The sequence below is a fragment of the Mchenga conophoros genome, linkage group LG8, assembly GCF_057382185.1.
Source record: "Mchenga conophoros isolate Kocher_MC1m ecotype Shallow Benthic linkage group LG8, M_conophoros_male_GT1.1, whole genome shotgun sequence".
Taxonomy (NCBI): Eukaryota; Metazoa; Chordata; class Actinopteri; order Cichliformes; family Cichlidae; genus Mchenga; species Mchenga conophoros.
The window spans coordinates 4,871,502-4,895,590 of NC_140533.1; the positions used below are offsets into that span (position 1 = coordinate 4,871,502).

Here is a 24,089-nt window from a genome sequence, read left to right on the forward strand (position 1 = left end):
GTGAATTTCCGTGTATGTAAAAAGCAACACATTTGCAATAGCTGGATTTGTACTTTTTGCCTATTTATTACAATAACTGCTGTGTTATCATAAGCAGATAACATCTAATGAGACTGATTCTGTTTTTCTGTCATTTAATTGCTGTTGTGAGTCACCAAAATCACTTTGAAGATAGCAGCTGATTGTGAGTGGTCAAGGATCTGTCCCCCGTCTTCAAAGCAACCATATCAAAGGCAACAAAATCACAAGTTCATTGCACACAGTTGCAACAACTTTGGTCACGCTACAGTCTCCAACCACTGTTTCACTAGTGTGACTGTAGCAATCAAATACAGTAAAACAAACCAAAATAATTTATCTATCTATCTATCTATCTATCTATCTATCTATCTATCTATATATTAGGGGTGCAACGATATTCGTATCGATATTGAACCGTTCGATACAGTGCTTTCGGTTCGGTACGCATATGTATCGAACAATACAACATTTGTAATTTATTTTATCAACTTTCCTTCTGACGATACTGTCTGTGTGGAGCGCTCAGTGAATCTGCGTCCGACTACTCCGTCTAGGCTGCACTGTCGAGCGCAGATCCAATGTGCGCTCCACACAGACAGCATCGTCAGAAGGAAGAGCGCAGGGCAAGCTAGCGAGACAGAAGTTAAGCTCTCCTTGCAACATGGCAAATTGAACCTCCCCCACCCTCATTCAGATCTGGTGTTTGGAATTATTTTGGTTTTCATGTGACGTATGACCCTGAAGGTAAGCGCGTCATGGACTAAAGTAAAACAGTATGTTGGATGTGCCACACAATGCTCAATTACATGGGTGGGAGCTAGTGTGTTAGCGCAGTTAGCTCGTTAACGTGTTGGCCGTCTAGCCCCATGCACGGGGCTTTTAGGGGTAGCTCGTTAACGGAGATTTGCCGTGTTGTGGCGTTAAGGTCATTTTAACGAGGTTAACCTGAAAGCACTAGTGGGAACACAACGAATATGACTGCACATTTACGCCGACATCATCCTAGTGCAAAGACAAAAACAACAAGCCTGCATGCTACAAACTTTACCCGAGTCATTTAGACAGCCGTTAGCACATGATTCTCCTTATGGGGACCTGATATGTTTAATATGCTGCTGAGAATATAGCCCAGAAGAAGCGGATAGTATAACTTTTATTTTGGAAAGAGCCATTTCTCTGTAATAAACTCTCTTTTCCAAAGATGAGTGATTCCTCAATCAGATACAGGGCTCGCAAAATCGCTAGCCCGACGTCCTGGGGCTAGCGATTTTTCCAGTCGGGCTACCAAAATCTATCTCTTCCCTGCCCGTCCGGCTATTGTAGGAAGGAAAAATATATGTCAATGCTTTTGCATTCTTTCGGAAATGTAGCTGAGTAATTATGTCATTGGCATCGGTGAGCCACTGTCAATATGTGACATATTGAAATCGCGTTTGAATTTGCGCTTGTTTTTTTGCTTTCACTTTGCAATCGCGTGAACTGTGTATAGAGAGCGACAGTACTGATTGGTGAGTGATGATAATTTGTGCACCAATTCCTCTGACATCGTCTTATCAATTGTTAGCTTACTATGCAAACATGACAAGTGAAATCTCCCGCAGCAAGCTTAAACATGTGAGAGGTTGATCGCGCAGAGAATCGCTGAGCTTATGTGAGTGCGTGTGTAAAAGCAGCAGGATATATATTTTAGTTCTGCTGAGCCAAATAAGACAGGTCAGGGTGAAGAAGTGACAGCCAAAGAAAAGCTTACCACAAAACAGAAAAGTTATGACAAATCAGACTATAAGGCAAAAAGAAAGTGCAGCTTTATGGTTTCATGGACAAAAGAATTTCTGTGGCTGGATATGATGAGCTAAATAACCAGGGGTGCACATAAGTGGTCCGCAGGTGCGCATTCGCTGTCAAAATAAAAAACACGCACAAGGGTTAGGGTTAAATTTAAAAACTGTACTTTTGAGTTAAAATCTATACTTATAATTTTAATAAATGACAAATTAAAAAGGCATGAACATTTTATTTTATATCGAAAAAATATCGAACCGTGACACCAAAGTATCGAACCGAACTGTGAATTTTGTGTATCGTTGCACCCCTAATATATATATATATATATATATATATATATATATATATATATATATATATATATATATATATATATATTTTTTTTTTTTTTTAATTTTTAAATTTTTTTTTTTTTACTGTATTCTATTTATTTGTCTAGTGGAGTACTTTGACTGTACTGAGTTCTTCTGCCTTGTTTTCTCATCATATTTTTATCATTTGTCTTTACTGTTTCCCAATTTCTGGCATATCTTATCTTATTTGGATGAATATACCAACATACATACTTGTATAGTGTTTTCTCTACTCCAACTCAAAGCAATTTTTACAACAACTTTCATTCGTCCAAAAACACAAACATTCATATAAACTCATTTTCTAAGAGTCTTCTCTAACACACACACACAAACACACACGCACACACACTCTACTCCTGAACCACAGCCACTCTCAGTTATATAAAAACAAATTATTCATTCTTTTTTAAAGGAGGAGAAAAAAATCAGGGTAACTTTTACTGCATCTTTTTTTAACAAAGCTAACACTTCCAGATCATGATATAAGAAAAGTGACACTTGCTCCATAGAGGGAGTGCAGAAAGCTGCACTCTCTGACAGAATATTTGTTTTAGCTTTTACACTCATATAAACTTTATTTCACAGCAGTACTGAACCAAAAAATGCACCACAAAATGCCATCCTTGTAAAACTCACCCTAGGTGTTTTCAAAGCCCCAAACAGTTGGTCACAATTTATTTTCAATTGGCCATGCAGGAGCCACAGAAAATGTCACCCGTTGTCATCACACATTTAAGTTTTGGGGATCTCGCTTAGAGTTTCGTGTGAGACTTACTAAGGCCCTGGTTCATATATCTGCCTGGGATATCTACCGTACACAAGGGCAGAAAATCACATCAAAATCAAAATCTGAGTTTAAATGCTACCATTCCCATATACCCATGAATATAACTGACCTGCTTGTAGCGTTGTCATAACAAATATACACTATGCAGAAAAACACTGCTTAAACCTAATTCACATTTTACTGAAGATGGTAATGGTACCAAATATGTCAGGCCAGTCTTTGAGGGAGAATGTGTGTCAAATAATAAAACTGGAGATATGGTGCAGGCACAAAACACATGGAATATTAAAATGAAATAATTTTCGTAGGCACCACACAGGAAGGGGGAATCAGTTTTTGATTCTCTGCTGAATTTCTAAATTTGCTCACTTACAAAGAAATGAACAGTTTCTAATTTTTAACATACTTCAAATGGAGAGACACAAAATCAGCCAACAAACAGAAAAATCAGTATTTGATCTCCAAACAAAACAAAACTTAGTACTTGATTGAGAAAACATTGTTGCCAAGCACAGCGGCAAGAGGTTTCCTGCAGTTGTTCACTGGGTTTGCACACATCTCATGAAGTATTTTGGCCCACTCTTTACAGAAACTCTAGATTATTTAGGTTTCTTGGGTGCTGCTTGGAAACTGAGGTCTGGAGACCAGCTAAGGCCACTCATTGACCTTGATATGCTTTTTCTGCAGTCACGTCTTTGTTGCCTGAACAATATGTTTTGGGTCATTTTCATCCTGGAAGATCCTGTGTAGGATATGTGTTAAATGCTTTTGAATTTCCCCAAAAATTCAGTTTACCCGTGCGGCAAAGAAGCTAGCTGGATAGAGAAAGTCCTTTTTTCGGCAAGAATAATAAGAGTGATACTGTATTCCAGAGGCCGTGAGCCAACGTGAGCACTGTGAAGCCCCGTGTAGCATTTGTTGCTTCGCATGGTAAGTCCCAGGCAGCACACGTGCGCTAGCATAGCATGCTACTTGCCGCTAGCTCTGATGCTAACTTCCGTTAGCCATTTTGCAATGAAAGTGCCTTTTCCGAGGCTAAAGCAATTAGCACTGAGTCTGCTGCACTTTATATGAGATGTTCTTTAAAGGTTTATGTCACATTACTGTGGTATTGATGTATAATGTATGGTGTTGTGCGATGTTATGTTAGCACATGTTCCCTTTTCTCATGGTGCTAATTATAGTTCTGCACACTAAGTATTAGCAATGTGAAATTAAGTGCCTTCACCTGCACTTTACTTAGCTGAAACTTGATAAGTCTCAAGCCAATGTGTATTTCTAATGCACTACTGAGCTATTTTGTATTGTTTTAAATGTGTGTTTCCTATGCACTTTTTCCCTTTGAAATGAGAATAATTTGTTGTACAACATAGAATATTTTGAAAGAAATTTAGAAGCACTACAAGCAACCAGTAGTAATAATAAGTTACAGGCATGATAGCTTAAATGTTGAACTACTGTGTTCTGGCCTGGTCCCCAGGTCAGGTTTTTTCCTTTGCTTATTTGGATTGGATTGGTTTTGAGGACCTGAGAAGAATCGAGGATCCCTTTTCCAGTACTGGATGGCGAGCCCAGCCCAAAGAGCCGGATGAACTGGTAGATTGTAACCCGACTGGTTACAAACACACTGAATGACTACTGAACATTGAAAGACTGAAATTGACTTTAAAAAAGACACAAAAGACAATATATCTTTAGGTCGACCATTTGTGGGGTTTATTTTATTTTGTTTTCAAGAAGAGCGCTCTACTTTTGTTAAATGTGCACAACTTTAATAATTGCTAATAAATGCAATTGTGTTTTCTACACCTACTGTGTACAAGTCCTCTGTTGTCATACACCCTTGGCTCCTACGAATCTAGAACCTGTCTGATCTGGTCCATATTTCCCTTCTGTCCTCGTACTGTGGTTAAAGGTAATTATACTGCCGTACTACAGGCAAAGAAGGCAAGAAGTAGCACTAACAGGCCTAGTATTGCACCACCAGTGTTACACGTGCATGTGTACCCCAGTCACAGCTCCTTTCAGCATGGCGGGAGATTGCAGATGTTACAGCAATTTGCAGTAAAGAGCCCAGAGATCCAGTGCTGTCTCCTGCCTCTTATTCATTCGCCAGACCACAACACATCAATAGGCATAACACACACAAATGGGTTACACATGCACAAGGCATATTCAGTATTTTGGCTCAGCAAAGAAGGTTCTCATCCAAGATTTTGCAGTACATTGCCCGATCCATTAAGGCAGCGGTCCCCAACCTTCTTTGCACCACCAACTGGTTTAATATCAGACAATATTTTTACGGACTGGCCTTTAAAATGTCACAGATAAATACAACAAAATAAAATGACAAGACAAGACAAAAACTGTGGTATTTTGTAAATATAATAATAATAAACGCAAATTCACTGTATAACTGTGCAACTTTATTAGCACCGTCCTCCTGAAATGCGCCAACAGCATTGAGAGTGACATCCTCCTCTCTGCCCCTTAATGCTCTCTGGTTGCTATGGTAACGTGTAAATATTTCTTTCAAAATAAGACACAAAACTACAAAGAGTTGGGAATCGCTGCATTAAGCCATAGTGTGTTACCAGTTGCGTTCTTGGTGACTGTGCTCCAAAGTGCCCTCAGATCATTAACAAGCTTCTCCCATGTAGTTTTGGGCTCATCCACCACCACTCCAACGATCCTCCTCACCTCATGAGGATCTGTTAATATTTAGCTGAATATATGTATATGATGTTTATATGGTTATTGGGGCGACCGTGGCTCAGGGGGGTTGGGAAGCGTATCTGTAACCGGAAGGTCGCCGGTTCGATCCCTGGGCTCTCTGTCCTGGTCGCTGTGTCCTTGGGCAAGACACTTTACCCTACTGCCTACTGGTGTTGGCCAGAGGGGCCGATGGCGCGAAATGGCAGCCTCGCTTCTGTCAGTCTGCCCCAGGGCAGCTGTGGCTACAACCGTAGCTGCCTCCACCAGTGTATGAATGCGAGAGTGAATGAATAGTGGTATTGTAAAGCGCTTTGGGTGCCTTGAAAAGTGCTATATAAATCCAATCCATTATTATTATTATGGTATGGACACTTTCTGACAGACAACAGAGCCCTGTAGTTTGAAGCAGGATTTGAGCAAAACTTGAGGGCTAACTCTGTCGTTTAAAGCTTTCAATATTAAAATATTGTACAGTCTTTTCCTCTTACACACAGTCACACTCTGCTGTTTGAGTTGCTTTCAGCTTGTGTGTAACTTCTTTATCTTTTCACAGCATAGTTTTTATCATTATTTCTTACATCACTCCCTTGCCAGCACACCTGCCCATTTTTCTGATTGATCAAATACCCACAATACCCCCCGTTTCATGTAAATGTACTCACAGATAGACTTGAAAACTCGTGGTTGGTCTATCTGGCTGAACACCATCTTCTTGTGCCCGCTTAGCCTGATGTCAGTGTAATATGATGTAATTGAAGAAAAATAATGGATATCTTGGGTATGTTTGGTATGTTGAACTTGCTAGTACAGGTCCCTAGAGTTAATGAATATGTGTATTCCTTCCTCCCTGCCCTGATCACAAAGGTCATCACAGAACAGATCCAGGCTGATTCCTAATTTTAAAATCAAAAGTAATACCAGGTGAAAATGAATCTGTCAGTTCAGACTAAGAACATCAATTTTTGGCAGAAGATCAGGAGAAATGACAAAAGTAAAGAAAATCTTTGGAGGAAGTTAAAGCAAGTCAAACTAAGCAATGAGTATAAGTAAGAAACTCCTGAAAATGCAAGAGCATTAATCAGCAAGTAGGAAAAAACATGCTGAAATCAGATCAAATCTTTCTGCAAGTCCTTGTGTGCCAATTAAAGAGATTTTATACAGCCTAAAGTACTTCCCCATCAGAGCTCAATTTCTTAGTCCATTATTCAACTAGTTAATCATCACAAAATTAATTTGCAACTATTTCATATCTCACTGCAAGAAAAATGGTGCTGGTTAGTTTATCAGATATGATTATCAGTTGCCAAAGAATCAGGATACATCAGCTTTGGGAAAGTAGAGGCGGGATGTTACATTTTCAAGACAAATACATTGGTCTGGTTTTTCTTGGGTGTTGCCAGCTCCTATAGTTCAAATGAAATAAAATCTTACTGCTACTGCAAATAATATTTCATTACTATGAGATTTCTGGATTTTCAGAGTATCTGGTCACGTCTCAAGACATGATAAACAGCGGAGCCCCTTTTCTGTGAGGGGATGAGCTTATGCTGTGGGTGACCTCAGGGCCCCTGTTTGGTGGTTTCATTTAAATGTTTTCAAAATGAACTAATATTTTTATTAATGGGATCATTCTATTTACATACAATAAATATAAAATATCGTAAACTTAGATCTACATTTCCTGAAATATTGTTTCTGCATGTAGAAAACCTGGTTTCCCCATTTCTTATTATGTCATATATTATATTATATAATAGTGGTCACATGGGCAGAAACGTCTAAGGACGGTACAAGACACGAGGCATATTATTTGTTAGGAAAATCCACTAAAATGCCAAAATGCTATACAAACACAACACAGCCTTTAACAACAATACCAAATGGTTGAGTTATTAATAAAAAAAAAAAAAACAACAACTCACAAATAAACCACCATACAGTTGATACAGGTTTAGGTTGTATGTTATCTACACAATCAAAGCCCATTTTTTGCACCAGGTCGTAAAACTCTGGGACTGACTCACTTTCAGAGCCTTAGACTCAAGTAACCATTAAAGTATCTGAAATTTGTCACTTTATGTTTAGCTTCATTTTTCAGCACTAGAGCTGTTTTTCGCTCGGTTCTGACAAAACACAACATCTCACCAATTTTTTTTACCCTATGACATCTTCACACTGTTGCCTGACAGCAAGAAGGTCCTGGGTTTGAATGCTGAGGCATTTCTGTGTGGAGTTTGCATGTTCTCCCCGTGCCTCTGTGGGTTCTGTCCAGGTGCTCTGGCTTCCTCCCACAGTCCAAAGACATGCAGTTAGTGAGTTTGGGTTTGTTGGGGATTTTAAATGGACCATAGGTGTGAAAGGTTGTCTGTGCCTCTGTGTTAGCCCTTTGACAGTTAAGAGTGCACCCTGCCTCTTACCCTATGGCAGCTGGGATAGGTTCCAGCCCTCCCATGGCCCTGAATTGGATAAGTGGATGGATGGATCCTGACATGAGGTCAGTAACTATTAGATAAATCCACTCTTTATGATCTGTATGCTAGTGGTCATTTTAAAAAAAAATTTTTAATCATTTGATAGATATTGATCCTCAAAGAAAGTTACGTCCTGACAGAGCCCTAATGATGTTTGCGGTGTCACTACCTCTGGTCCAAAGTGCTTTCTATATTTCTGGCTCCAGCTGGATAAAGATGGGATCAACTGTAGAGGGGTTCTCAAGATTTCAGTTCAGCCCAGTTAAAACCAATGGGTGACGATCTTTGTATACAATCTATGTACTACACAAATGGATTCTTAGACACGCTGTAATTAGAGCTCACTAGTGACAGTCCTTGACTTTTATTTATTAGCTTAATTTGCCGATGGTTCAATAGGACTGCGATGCGTCAAGCTGACAGTGGATTTTCAGAGCACTATCTTATGGTTCCCAATGCAACCTAATTACTAATAACTACATTTAAATACAAGGTACTTTGCAAACTTTGCCTATCTTACTAAACTGTAAAAAACAAATTAAGCATTTACCTTCTCTTCACGCGTCGTCCCGCTTCCCTCACCCACTCCTCTGTCCCTCGGCTGCATTTCCAGGATAGTGCGGAAAAGTGTCTCTGAGGTTTGTGTAAGGAAGCCAATCTCAGCATTGGGGTGAAGGCCATACAAATAAGGGGACTCAGGAGGAAGGTTGTCATCGATGTACTGGAGCAGGAAAAAGTCAGAACTTTATCAGAATCAGTCAGAAAGTATTGTTTTCTTTTAAGATTAACTAACCCTAATTTATGTCTGTGAAGGTTCTCAGTCATCCAGGTCATCGTAGTCAAAGGAGCTTGCAAAGAAAAGCGTCTGGACTTCTTTAGGTTACTTGAAGACGTTTCACCTCTCATCCGAGATGAGAGGTTCATCTCTGTTCAAAGATGGTCGCTCACAGTGGACATAGATGGCTTCTTGTCCACTGTGAGCGACCATCTTTGAACAGAGGCGGTGGTTTACGACACCAACTCTCTGCCATCTATAATCCAGTTTTGAGATCCCTTCCCAGACGCCTTAACGCCCACTCACATCCTGGGCCATCTGATTTCAGGAATTCGCATGATAAGGTGGGGCCAGGTTTCACAATGAACTCACCCGAAACTCTGGCTGATTGGGACCCACACCCAGTTTCACACCTTGGCTCAGGCGATTAGAGGATCATCAGGGGGTCCGTTTCTCCCTCTGTGGGAGGAAACTCCCACTGGGTTTATATCTGGGACTCTCCACCATTTGACCTTAGAACTGAAGAAGCTTCTCGGATGAGAGGTGAAACGTCTTCAAGTAACCTAAAGAAGTCCAGACGCTTTTCTTTGCAAGCTCCTTTGACTAACCCTAATTTACACTTAGATTCCTGTTCATTCTTTTGTATATAACAAAATGGAAATTTGCAACTCAATTGCTTCCTGTCTAGAAAGTACCATCACTTTTTTCTCCACTCTGGTGTTTCGTTTGAAGTACTGCTGACAAAGGACAAGAATGGAGCCATATAAATGGTGAGATATTTCTGGGGGAGATTCAAACACTCTGGATCAATTGACAGACTGTTAATGACCATAACAAGGGAAAGGAAATGTGACATTTTCCATCTGCTGGTCCATAATGAATATCAATATGCTTTTAAGTCAGTACAGATGAAAGTGAAAACTCAACTGAAAAGGGGGGCTTTTGTGGGGCACTTAAATAAAAAAAAAAGTTCTTCTAATCAAGTCCTGATGAAAGTCTTGATGGAAAATATACTGGCCTTTAATACAGAAACACTTTGTAGTCAGCTGTTTTGAGATAGCCTCAGTACTTTTTGGCTAACATTTACTCACCGAGTACACCTGTATGTTGTTGAAAGTGGAGGAGAACTGCTGACTCGCTGGCTTTTTCTTTGTGCTTGGTCCACCTGTCTCCTCTCTTATACAGTAGGTTTGTTTTAGATGGTAGGAGATGGCCCAACAGACCTCCAACAACACAAAGGTCTTTAAAGCCTTTGTTCTTTGGACAAATTTAAACAGCTAAAAACTCAGTTACCACCACCTAGTCAGGCTAACTGCAAAAAAACTCTCCACTCCCTGTGGGAGTCCCCTGTGCTCCCCTGTGCTCTTGTGCTCACAAGAGCAATGACAATTCGTGGTTCACATGCAGTAAATGTGAACTGCATAAATGCTGAAGGGAAATGTCACGCTGGTTTGTGCCGTCAAAGACTGAAGATAAATTCTAAAGCAACCTGAACATACTTGGCCTTGCTTGTGAAGTCTGTAGGATTTTACCCTATCAATAGAGTTTAGTGTTAAATGACAAGTAACAGACAGGAAACACGGTGAGGTCAAGTGAGGGGAAGCAGTAACGTGATAATGCTTGGAGCTGTCACAGTCTGGTTTCATCATGTCCATGTCAACATTATTAACGGTGATCACACAGGGAATGGGCAAATGTACAATATGTTGCAGGTTTATTCGAAGAGTCTTAAATGTGTAACTAAGATAGCACTGCAGTGACCCAGTAAAAGAATTCCTGGGTTTAATCTGAGTCATATAAAGAATTTGACTGAAGAATATTAACATCATTACAGTTTTCCAAAGCTTACCATTTTCTCTGTATGCGGATTAACACTATAATGTCATCAAATTGTTAAACTTCTGATTTTTCAGAACAAGGTTGGATTGTTTGGATTCGTGGAGTTAAACCTAGCGTTTGGATTGTAACTCCAAAAATAAAATAAAAGAACGGAATGTACAATATCTGTTATTTATGTTGCTTGTTAAGTTGTGTTTGTGTTATTCCACAGCATGGCCTGGGATACTTTGTAAAATAATACGTTTACATTATAAACCTTAAGAGCAGCCCACAAAGGACGCTATTAGAAGTGACCGGAGGCTATAGAAGATCAACGATATTCAGTGAGTTCAGGCGACAACAATCAAAATAACTGCTTTTTCAATATTTCCTATAACACAAAGCCAAGCGCAAAATTAAAAAAGCAACAACACACAGATCTGTGGCCATGATCGCTCTTAGTTTTGTGGTTGTTATGATGGTGATTTTACATCAAACTTTAAACCTCAAATGTGTTTCTGAAGTTGAAAATATACAAAACTGTTTGGTCTGCATACAGTCTTGGATATCAGATCATTTTCAGCTTGGTCCTCCAGATCTTTGGAAACTGTTGCAAACACAGGAGTGTCTTTTATTATTGGATTTGCAGGACAGAGGTTTGGTTCCTGTTTTAATCATTGGAGAAACATCAGTAAACTCTGATTTATTGCATCAAAATCTGAGATTGAGATTGTTATTCATGATTTTATTTCATCTTGCCTTGATTGCTGTAACTCAATTTTAACTTGTCACAATAAAACCTCCCTGGATGTCTGTGCAGGTTCTCAGTCACCCAGGTCCTGGTAATCTAAAGAGCCACACCCTTTTTCACATGTCAGCTCATGTGATGAGGGTCAACGACTCTCTTAACAGACAACTCCTGCTAGGGCCAAAATATCTGGGACTCTACACCATTAACAGATGAAGCCTCTCGGATAAGAGGTGAAATTTATTCAAGAAACTTGACAAGTCCAGTTGGTTTTTATTTCCAAGCTCCTTAGATTACCTCCCATGTCACACCTCCACTGATGTCACTGCACTGGCTCCCCATCAAATTCAAAATTCAATTTAAAGTTGTGGTTTTCACCTGCATGGCCTCTGCATGGTGAATCACCAATGAACTCTGACAGCCATATGTCACCAGCACGACTCTATGGCCTTCTGATCAGAGGCTCGTTATCCAAACTAAAAAGCAAAGGTGACAGAACCTTTGCAGGTGTAGCTTCCACACTGTGGAACTCTCTGGCCTCCAGTCTATGATCTGTGAGTTCACTGGGCCTGTTTGAAAATAGATTGAAGAATTATCTTTTTAAACTGGCATATTTAATGTAGCATTTTTACTTTATTTAAACTTTTTAAAATGTGTTTATTTCAGCTTCATTTTCTATCTGATGTGCTGATTTAACCTTTTTGGTCTTATGTCTGCATTTTGTTGGTTTTATTTGATGTGAGGCAGCTTGTGATTTGTCTCATGAAAGATGTTATGTGTTATGTTATCTGTTATAGTTCAGCCTATGAACAACTGCTTTATGGCCCATTTACAGTTTACGGTTTGTGTTTCTATCCTTCAGTGAAATTAATCACCATTTAGATAATTCAAGACCTTGTACAACCCAAGAAATAACATAACTACCATGTGATTTATACATAATATTACTGTGTTACTGAAAAATGGAAGGTGATTACACGTATCACGCCCAAGAATGCTCGTGGGCAGGTTTATTCAGTGTAGGTGTATTCAGTTCAATTTAATGCATTCACATAGCATCTCAAGGTTACCTTAAGATGCTTTTTATTCTAAACATACATATTGTAAACATACTACAATAATAGAGAAAAAAAACAACAATTGGTTGACCCACTATGAGCAAGCAATTGTCGACAATGGGAAGGAAAAACTCCCTTTTAGGAAGAAACCTCTGGAAGAACCAGGTTCAGGGAGGGGCAGCCATCTGTCGTGAGTGGGTGTCCCTCCCTGAGCCTCCCTGAGTGGGTCCCCAAAAGACAATGTGTATACAAACAAACTGTAATTCAATAAAGCTACCATTTCTCATTTCTTTGAATTTTACTCCTAAACTCCGTTTCTCTACTGTTTTGTTGCAGCTCGTGAACTGAGTGACAAAAAATAATATTTCTATTCTATTCTAGTATAAAAGTGCATTCTAATGAACAAACCTTAGTATTAGTGCTTCTGTCATCCCTTTGGTGTGCTATTGTCCCCACGACTTTCTTGTTTTTGCTTTTTTTTTTTAAATGTGACCTTCAGGACTTTACTCACCTTTATTGTAATTATTTGTTCTAAAGTTAAAAAGTCAAACAGTTGCTATAAATGGTTTCCAGTATTATTGTGTTTCCAGTAGTCAGTGACCACCAGACTGTGCAGTCACCTCGAATTATTGGATTCAAATCCAATTTTCCCATGGCTTTAAAGAACCAAATAAACTGGCTCAGCATTAGTTGAATGCAGATCACCCAGTGGATCTTGGATCATTTAAGCAACACATGAACAGCCTATCCTCTACTGAAGCCACAGAGGTTTGAGAAATAAGTGCTGGGAACAGACCGATGGTCAAATTAAGTCTACCATCATCAAAGGCATGCTTGTAGGACATCCATTCATATTGTGTTCTTTTACAGGAGCTGCAATTACTGACAAAAACCCTACAAAATGCTATTTTCCCAAAGTCTAGCAGCACACAGCTGTAGCTGCTGTCACCGACTGTTTTCTTATTTTTACTATTTTGTTGTTTGGAAACCTGCTTTATACTGTAAGCTCAATGACCCAACTGGTTTTATTTATTCTGACTTGCATACATTTTATGTTTCTTGGTTTACTCACATTTAACTTTGCCAGTTAGACTTACTGGCAAACAGTTTCCACCCACAGAGCAGCTCCACCTCAGAGAAATATTTATGTAACTCAAACAACAATCTGTTATGTCCCAGGGACCCATATGGGAAGCATTTTATTGTTATTGATTTAGCATTGGATTGTACTACTCCACACTGTACATGGGGAATAATGATGGTGAAAACCTTTTAATTACAGTAATTCAGTTATGGCCACATTAATCCACCATTAATTTACTGGAGGCCACATAGACGCCCCTTGGGGACACATTGAAGAATACAATCTTAATATTTTTCTTGCACTGTAAGTGGGAGATACTATGCTTTTACATGGCTGATTCCACTAGGAGCTTCTGCTTTTAATTTTCTGTCGTGTCCTTTTTGTGGCTACATTATCTTTATTTAATGTTTCATGGCCTAAATGAGTCCAGTCTTATCTGCCTCACCTGGTGGTAGCTGTTGTAGTCCATGTTTCCAGGCAAGGGGAAACCGGGTGCTAGGTACAGCTCCCCCTCCATCATCTCGGGCTTAACAAACTCCTCCAGGTATGTGCGACACAGACGCCGGTCCCAGTCGTCTGTGATGTGACCACCATACATGATCTCACCGAATAGGTAGCGCAAATCATCGTACGGCACCTGGGGATTACAGAGCACGGGGATGTTGTTTTGCTGGAAAGTGGCCTTTGGTGTTTAGCTGAGGTCACCCGTGTTCGGATTTCCAATTAAGATAACAAACAGCAGGCTTTGTAAAGAAACATGTGTACCTTTGGATTTGCCTCCAGATAGTTGTAGAGGACGTTGACAGAAATGGTGAGGTCTCCGGTGTTAAAGGGGTATGATCTGTTCCAACCTTGAGGACCAAATTTCCTCCTCTCTGCCACCACCGCATGGAAGTAGCAAAGGGCAAACAAAATACTCTTAAACTCATTCTCCCTTGCGCACATTTCCAGCGTATCCTGAAACGCAAAAGAACAAAAAGCGGCATGTTCAAAGGGCATCTCGAACTGTTCGCACTGGAGTTATATCTGCATGTTATGGGTAAAAAGTTGTGGCAGGTAGCCCTGTGATGTGCAATATTTTGTCAGATCTCAGCAGTGCTTCATGGTAAAAGACAGACAATGAGAAGACTAGATGGCAATAAAACCAACGATGAGATTCCCTTTTTTAATTGTCACAACTTGTCAAGCGCTTTCAGCCTTCAACTATCTCATGGGCTCATTATTCAAGACAGGCAAATAAAAAAGTGGACATAAATGGCACTGTAATCTCAGGGGGGAGAGATAGTTAAATAAGCTTGCCAATAACCCCTATGGAAATAGGAAGGCTAAATTCTCTTTATTCTAACATGTGTCACCGAGTGCTACGGTGAAGGCCTTTTCGCTTCCGCTACTGCAGTGCCCAGGGGAGCTGACTCTGACGATGCACGTGTAGATTGCACAAGCAGAGCGCAGGCTGACTACCACACTCACAAACACATGCACGCACCCTTTTGGAGATTTAGTTAGTATTCTGTATGGTACTCCTCTGCTCAACACAGCTGAAAGAGATGCATAGCCCCTCTATTCATGACCCGTGGACTGGAGAAAATCGGCATGCTGTCCGATCGCAGAGAGACAAAGACGCATAAACACATGTCGAAGTCCTCGCACATGCAAGGGAACACAAACTTTGATATTTATGATTTGACAACAGTTTCAAGATTAACATCTGGGTATGCAAGAGTCTGAAAAAGCTGTGTAGTCTGATACTGTTAAAATGATTTCATCATTTAAATGATTAGCTTAGACAAACAGTAAATTCACAACAGCTTAGTTGTACCACCGTGCTGATATTACTACTCTAGCAGAGGCTGTTTAAAAGCTGTGATGCTGTATGCATTTGCCAGCGAATAGACCAAAAGAAAAGAAATGTCACTTCTCTGCCTTTTGCCGTGTAGATGGGCCATTACTGAGAGTTAGCCAAATATTGATTAACTTTCACTGAGTACACATGATTGGAATATTCTCTCATCTTCCCCTCAGTGGACCTCCCTGTAGCTCTGCATAAGGCAGGGCTCACAAGCATGATGCTCTTATCAGACAGATACACATCGGCAAACTAAGGATCATGGAAATGGACCGGGAGGAAACTGAGCACTCAGGTAATGGTGCAAAGGAAGATGCATTAGCAGCAAAGCACAGAGGTAATGGTAAAGCTTAGATAGAGACTAAGAACTGATAAGGTAAAGTAAAGCTAGGAGAGGCCACTGTAGCACCCTGATCCATTCTAACTATGGGGCTGGAGAATAGTCTGGGTAAGTGATATTGTCTGGATGTGTTCCAATAACTCACACAAACATCAGCAAATGGACTTTGCTGAGGTCTGTGCTCAAGTAATCCCTCTTTCTCACAGCAGAATGTAACCAAACTTTTAGCGTTAGCATGTGCGATGATCACATCTGTCCTCTTCAGGTCAGAAGCAATTCCAGGGTGAGTGAAAGGTGAAGCTGCCATCTGCTCGCTGCAAGACTTCTGCAAATTGGCAACTTGATGAGAAATCGGGAACTGACATGTTTTGTTTCAACTGCCACTCACAGCTAAAAGGAAAATGAGCATTCAGAGGTAGGTAGCATGTAAAATCCTAGAGAATCAAGAGAATCCTCAAAAGAATAGCCTACTAAGATCCTGTGGAACGGGCACTTGAACTGCTACAAAAAAATAGCTTTCTTTTCCTTAGTTGTAACCTCATGCTGCACTAGCGGGTGTAACTAAAAAGTTAATTAATAAAATGGTCACAGATCTCTCAGCTTTCTTTGCCAAGTTTCAATCAAATCACATTTTCTTTCTCTCTACTGGTTTATGACCCAGATTTAAGCCAGAAATACTCACATTAAAAACACAGTATTACGATGCAGCCCTTTAAATCATTCCAGACACAGCACAAAGGAATCTGTCTTCATTCATTTCATTCTTATCATGTATGCTTATTTAGCTGAAGTAAAGTTAAACAGGTCTACATTTGGGGTGGCTGTATCTCAGGAGGTAGAGCAGGTCATCTACTGATTGTAAGGTTAGCGGTTTGATCCCTAGCTCCTCCAGTCTGCATGCCAAGTATCTGTGGGCAAGATACTAACCCCAAGCTGCTCTCCGATGCATCCATCAGAGTATGAATGTTAGCTAGGAAGCACTAAAAGCTTAGAAGAAAGTGATTGGGTGAATGTGGTATGTTGTATAAAGTGCTATATAAGAATCAGTCCAATTTTAATTGGCACATCCAGCTGCCCTACACCAACATTAGTCTTATCTAGCCTTCCTTTAGCTACTACCTTTGCTTCTCTGCTGTAAATGTGGATTTTTTAGGGTAACTATGCTTAAAACCACAGTCTGCTGCTTCTGAAATAAAAGTTCATAGAAAAAGAAGCTAAAGAAGATTTCACATAATTACACACAATGTAACCATATAAAAACCTTTTGTGCTAAGTTGCTTTCCAGTGGTGAAGCGTAGGTAGGTAATAAAGGTAGAGCAGGTATTAAACCTGTAAGTGTGTTACCTGGTTGAAGTTGTCGAGGGCCTTGTGCAGGTTTGCGTGCATGCCAGTAGGTGGTTCATTGGTGATCTTGATGGAGGTCTCCAGGATACCCTGGGGGATGATGTGGCCCTCGCGGGTTGATGAGGGCTCCGCACTAATAAACACTCTGAAATTTTCATTGCTTCCATCTCCGTACTGCTCCAGAAGTTTCTCAAGGGTGCCCAGCCAACGAGCCACGAGGTGGATGTTCTACAAGGGCAAAGCCTGCTGTTAATCTGGCTCATTTTTATGCAAATCAGTTTTGCTTTTTTAAGTGTAGAAAACGCAATCTACACGGAGGTGAAGACTACAAAAGTCTGGGCTTTAATGGAGTGTACACAATACTTTAATACTCTGCTTGATGCTAATGCATCAAATATTGCCTATTTATGTATATTTGTTGTAATAACAACTAGCAAAAGGACCAATTAATATGTTTCATATTCCTCTCGCTTCACCGTGACTTTGATGTGGCACCAAATTAAATGGTACATAGCACATGAAACCCATTTCTAGGTTGCTGACATTGAACGACCATTCTCTGGCTTTACTTTACCATGACGTTTCTGCAATATCATCGCTCGGTGCGGTGCGGGCAGCAGGGCTGACTTGTACTATCACACAAGCATGGATGAGCTCAATTTTCCATCTCAACTGTCCTGACACTTACAGGATATCCCGTGAATGATAAGGAGTCAGCCAAACCCCCCAGATCTCACCACGCAGCACTGCCCATTCCCTAAATCTAATTACAGCACTAATAACTCCAGTCATTAATTCATAAGCCTCTTTACTTTCTCATTTCCCTTTGCACTCCACATTTAATCTTCCTTACGATGGCTGAAGTTTCCAAACGATGGGACACAGAAGGGAGCGGAACGTCGATTTTAGGGGGAGTCATTGAAAAATACAGGAGAAGAAACTTTTACATTCTGTGAGCAAGTGTCCAGAATGAGCTGGGAGCTGAGAAGGGGATAAGCTAGTTTTCTTCTCAGTGCCTTAGAGAATAATGAATGGTATACAAATTAAAAGTCTAAATTCAAGCACTTTTTCATCAAGCCAGAGTACAACCTTTCCTCTTGGCATGTAAATAGTTTGGCAATAAAGAGAGCCAACAGAAGAAGTGAGAGACTGCCTCAGAACTCGTCACTGTAATGAAACCATTCATCCTCTGGCTGCAAGGGGAAAGGAAGGGGGCGAAGAGACCGACAGACAAACAAACAAGACAGAGGGGCAGACGCGTTTTTATGGCTTTTTAATTAACTTTCAGGTGCGACATTTTTTGTTCCCTCAACGTCTTCTCGATAAGGGCCTCCCAGCCCTGGCAATGACTACGCTGATACTACATCAGAGAGTCACCTATTTACATAATAATATAAAAGTTGAATCCAAAACCCATTAGAAGACACCACTGGCAAGGTCTTTGATGCATTGCTACCAAACACAACCTGAGGGAAGGCACAATGGCACGTCCAACTGCACACGCTGGCTCACAGACAAGCAAACAGAAACACGAGCAGGTGCCCACACATAATCTTTCTATTTTACACGTAAAAAAAACCCTGTTGGTCAAGGAGCTGCAGCACTGCCGGGCTCCACACTGAGGAGGCGGCCCTGCGGTATCACAGCAGACTCTGAGTGACACTGGAACATCGTGAACAGGATGGAGGGACAAGCAGGACTGTCGACACACTGCAGGCACTGACAGCATGACACGCCCTTGAGACTAAATTTAAAAATAAAGGCATACATCCACCAATGCCAAAAGATACATATTTATTTAGTGTAGGGTTTGGAGGTCTTTAAAGGTTCATAAATGGTCTATTTTTATGCCACTGCTATTATACACTGTAGAGTAATTTGTAGAGGTCATGTGATATGTCCACAACTTGCAGAATGAGAATTCCTGCAAATGTACTTATTTCACCTGACACAAATGTTATTATGCTGCCTTTTTCCTGCAGGACAATTAAAGCTGCATGTTAAACCTTATAAGAATTTGTCATCGTACAGGATCTGTATACCCATAACTACTGAAAAAAATGATCAATTTCTAGACATGGATTTCTATCTATGAAATCTTTGAAGGTGCAATATTCACCGGAAAAAACCCTTCTGCAGCCAGCAGCTCCTTCCAGTTTGCCACTGTATTGTAAAGACTACAAAATGTCACTTTAGATGTGTCACCCTTAACTTAAAAAAACATGCATGCATCATATTCTAAATGTAGCTGTAATTGTTTTTTATTTATTGCCATCTTTGTAAGACTTCATGACTGTAATATGAGAAATTTGTCATTGTGGGATTTATGAATCATTTCTTTCAGAAGTGAGGGGAGGACATCCATCGTGATGAAATCGTTTCATCCAACTGTCTGCCCTCCAGAGACGTTTTTCTGTCACTAGCTCAAAATGGGTGGTTTTAAGATTAAAAGTGGCATTCGAAACAGACCAGCAAGTTCTGGCCACTCGATTTTGGCCTCCTGGCCAATGTGAGATCTTCAACTCCAATCTGCAAACACATACTCCCACCAAATGCATTGGACTGCTTTGAAGTTTCTGCTATTTTGTCTCTTGTGCCCATCTGAAAAGAAGATGCTGCTCTCCAATATAATTACCCAGCAGCAAAAGGGAATCTGCCATTAACATGATCCTGGACTGATGGAGCCAGGCTTAATAAAGGTGGAGTGGTGAATAGGTAGGAGGAGAACTGAGACAAGAAGGTCAAAGAGGGGGAATGAAGAGATAGCAGGTTAGCAGGAAAAGTGGGAGGATTGATAGGATGTTAGATGTGGTGGAGAAAATGATAAAACCAAAGTATCAAAGTTACTTCACAGAATGAGAGAGTGGGCAGAGGAATAGAAAAGAGAAGATGGAGAAGATACGGATGGTTTAAGCAGGAGATAGATGGGAATATGTTACCTCCCCTCCCCTCCCTTCCCCTCCCCTCTTTTTTTCTTTCCCTCCCTGGCCAGTACCATAGGGGTGGCACTTGGTAGGCAGACAAACAGACAGATAAAGCGAGTAGGAGGTTTGTTGCCAGGGGGACAAGGCCTTTTTAAGCGTATCGATCGGGATTCTTATGCAAAGGTAATTAAACAACTGCTTGTCTGTGCTATCCTGGGTCTGGAGAGGAGAGTGATGCTGTCGCAACCTTCTCTCTCTTTTTTTGAAATCCAACAAGCTGTGTGAATTAAAAGAAATGGGTGTCCCACAGTGCCTGGTCTGTGGTTCATATCTGTCGATACTTCACATTAGAATTCCACCAAGGTTTCCACTTAAAATGCAAAAGCCAGCCTTGCCCTCCAGATAAGAGGAGAACAGACACCGTGGCTGTAGATATTGTACTGTATAATGCCGTGGCCCTTTCAGTTAGGAAATTTCCCTCGAAAATTAAATTCGCTTTTCCACAGAGACGAACCTTGGAGGAAAGCAAACATCCCACTGAGTATGCAATGAAAAACAAAGTGATAATGTGCCTCATTCAGAACACGTACAGATAAAGGAAATGCCACATAAAATCACCCCTTGAATAGAAAATCCTTGACATAAATGAACCCTGTATTCAATTTCCAAAGAGTGTTTGTTTCAGTTTTCCGAGTGCCTACAGCATTGTATATATTACATTTGATAACAGACATATTTTTTTGTAATTTGGCACGTTTTATGTGATGTGGATGGGTTTACCACATGGGACAACTCAGTGAAAGACAAAATGTTCTAACAATTATAATGAATTGTCATTTTATACCTTTTGTGTTAGTGTTCAAACACCACAAACTATAATTGGATCTACTTGATATGATTAAATGGTAAATGGCCTGCATTTGTATAGCGCTTTTCTAGTCCATAGGACCCCAAAGCGCTTTACAGTACATTCAGTCATTCACCCATTCACACACACATTCACACACTGGCGATAGCAAGCTACATTGTAGCCACAGCCACCCTGGGCGCACTGACAGAGGCGAGGCTGCCGGGCGCCACCGGGCCCTCTGACCACCAGTGATTGTTGCAATAATCTTCAGAAAACATATTGGTTGGAGTGTGAACTCACTGAATTTGTGTTGATACTCATATTTACAAATAACATCACAGTCCCTATTTCAAAAGTATATTTGCTGTACCTGTAATATGACCCAATGGCCGTTTTTAGCTGCCAAGTTGAGGGCTTGTTCAGCGATAACTTCCTGACCTTGACCCAGAGAGACATTATGGAGGTTTTTGTTGTCAAATGTGTAGCCCAGCTTCCTCCCTGAAAGAAAAAAAAGTAATTGTTTCAATAAAACTTTGGTTGCAGAAACAGTTGCAAAGACTAAAATGATAAATGCAGTCTATTGAACTGGACTGCTATTTGCTAGTCTATTAAACTCCATTTAGCATCCATCTGCATCTTTACTACCTCTCTGCACTACAGAGAGGTAGCTCTGAAATGTGCTTAGCCTAGATTAGCAAAATAATGGTACAGACCAAGCTCTGATTAACTGTTAAAGAAATAAGCCAAGAAAGTAATAAACAAACTGTGTTATTTATATGTTTAATATCTTATTAGTCTCCTCTTAAAAGTAATGCTAGATGTCTCTTTTAGTTCCAATCGATGCTAATTGAGGCTAAATGTTGCAAAACTAAAAGCGATCAGTTTGAAAACCAAAATTTCACACAGAACCTCGCACAGAAAACAGAAACACAAAAACAGAAACACAGTGAAAAACAGTGGGTGAAGTCCATTTTTAAATGTACAGTCTATGACTGAGCGTCACAAATGGTTCTTAGGTGGGAGTCACAAATCACTAAGTGTGATAAACAGTATTATAATCAGTATTAAGAGTAGTGATCTAGTTGCTCACTTATTCAAATGTAATCTAACTGCATAGCTTAGAAAAATATGAACAAGCTACATAGTTATTGGATATGAATCTGTGTAATGAACTGAATAAAATGACTCAATTCCACAATATCTCCTCCTCTGGCTAAAGCACTATCCATGCCTTGGACGCAGGCTAAACTAACTAATATGCACTTTAAATCCTAATCATTAGATGAGTCAGCTTTAGTTCCCCACTTTAAGCCTTCTGGTTAAAATTTCACACAAACACTGGAGTGATTTGTGCTCAGTTTGTTAGAAATCAAACTTGTGAAATGTTTGTTTCGGAGCCATTAGTGCGCTTCAGACCAAACAAAAATCACATAATCTGTCTAATGAAAATCTCACCAAAGCCTAATATCTAAGAAACCCCACAGACACAAATATAATGGGGAAAAAACATGTTCTGCTGCTTTTCATCAGCACAGGAGCAGCTGGTTACCTTTAACTTTGATGTGATTGGCTATGGTCAGGATGAGGGTGTTGCTAATCAATAATCAGAGCCCTTAGAGGCAATTTCAGCAGGAGTGCTATTTGGTATGGTATTAGGAGAGGATGGAGGATTTTACAGGGGGTTTCTGAGCCTATAGTAGCTCCATGGTTGATTTAACCACCTGGCGATGCCTATAAAAATGAAGCATCTAAAAATAGTCACAAATAATGCAGTGTGTTGGGCATAAACCAACACTTCAACACGCTGAAATGGGTCTGTGTGATAAATTAATCCGAGGATAAAAGGATGACAAAGGAGAAACTGAAACCCAAGTAAGGCAAAACAAACAAAACAACAAAAACCCTAACAAATCATTCATTACTTGAATGCAAAAATGCCGATGCATATGCTTGGGTAGAAGAGAAATAATGAGGAAATCTGTTCCAGTTAATTGAAACAATTCCTGCAATCTGAATATTTCATACAGCTGATTTCAGATAACCAAAAACTGAATTAATGCCTAGGTCAGAACAAAAGCTTCAACTTTTTCCATATTTCTAGTAAAAATCATCTCGCCACCCATTATTCATAAAGGAATGTAAAGTAACTCTAAAACCAATGACATTTACTTTCTGTTGCCCCTAATACACCAGTGGTGTCATCTCACATATTTCTGACCTTTAGTATAATCCTTTCAGTCTATCCAGAGCTGGTTGTGCATCGGCAGTGATGGCTGATATTACAGCAGATACACATTACAAATGTGTTGTTCTGACTGATAATCCTATGCAACAGAACTAAAATGAAATCATGCATGCAGGTAGACAAGGCATTTCCTCTTAATAACTAACCCAAAACCCTACACAGCTAAAAGAAACGATAGACTGGCAATGTGTTCGCTCTTATAAAAGTCCTGAACACACTTTTAAGCAGGATTTAAAAGCTTTTTTAAAGATAAAACAAGCAGAAGCCTTACCATGTTTTTCCACATCCTTCAAAGGGTCAACTCCAGGAGAGAGGATGAAGAACATGGGCGTAGCTGGACCTGACTCTTCAAAGGAGACGGCAAAGTCCAGTGATCTGCCAATCACATACTTGCTTCCCAGTTTCTCCTCTACAAAGTCTCTGTAAAGGAGAGTGTGACTCAGTTCTCCTTAAGACTTTATTATCTTTGACAACAAGCTGAAGAACTTGAAGAACTGGAATTGTCTGTATTACAGTGCATTAGACAGACAGCTGCTTCAAAACTATAAACTCTAGTCACGACTCAGCTGTCAGTAGCTCTTTTCACCCTCTCCGGATTAAATGCTTTGGTCTTTCAAACATTATGCTTTTCTTGCTTCAGTTTCAACCAAATCACAGTCTTAAATAAATCAAGAATTCACTTTTTAACAAAATATATTTTGTACATATGTTGTATTTTGTCCTATAACCTTAGTTCCGCCTCCACTTAAGGTTTCTGAAAATACAAACATACATGTGCAGAACCGATAGTGAAGAAATGAAAACACAGAAAGCAGCAAAATGTGAATTCTGTGTATTTGTTCTGCAGTGTGCCAATAAGTTGTCCAGCTGTTGCGCATTGACCACAACTCCAAGAATTTCCTGGCAGATGTGGAGACCTTTG

General features: G+C 40.1%; 1 protein-coding gene and 1 long non-coding RNA gene across 2 annotated transcripts in view; one reads left to right on the top strand and one right to left on the bottom strand.

Moving 5' to 3' along the window:
- The window catches only part of dnah9 (dynein, axonemal, heavy chain 9), a 180,366-nt gene that overhangs the window by 19,573 nt on the left and 136,704 nt on the right, over window positions 1-24,089 (bottom strand). The window contains exons 69-74 of the mRNA XM_085283675.1: window positions 23,439-23,587; window positions 21,293-21,420; window positions 17,149-17,376; window positions 14,384-14,575; window positions 14,064-14,255; window positions 8,686-8,856 (exon numbers count right to left, since the gene is read on the bottom strand). Of these exons, the coding sequence (XP_085139801.1) occupies window positions 8,686-8,856; window positions 14,064-14,255; window positions 14,384-14,575; window positions 17,149-17,376; window positions 21,293-21,420; window positions 23,439-23,587 (1,060 nt within the window). The remainder of the gene's footprint in view (window positions 1-8,685; window positions 8,857-14,063; window positions 14,256-14,383; window positions 14,576-17,148; window positions 17,377-21,292; window positions 21,421-23,438; window positions 23,588-24,089) is intronic.
- LOC146567960 (uncharacterized) lies at window positions 3,678-4,757 on the top strand. Its single transcript, XR_014893557.1, has 2 exons — window positions 3,678-3,879; window positions 4,430-4,757. It is a non-coding gene; the product is annotated as an uncharacterized LOC146567960 (long non-coding RNA).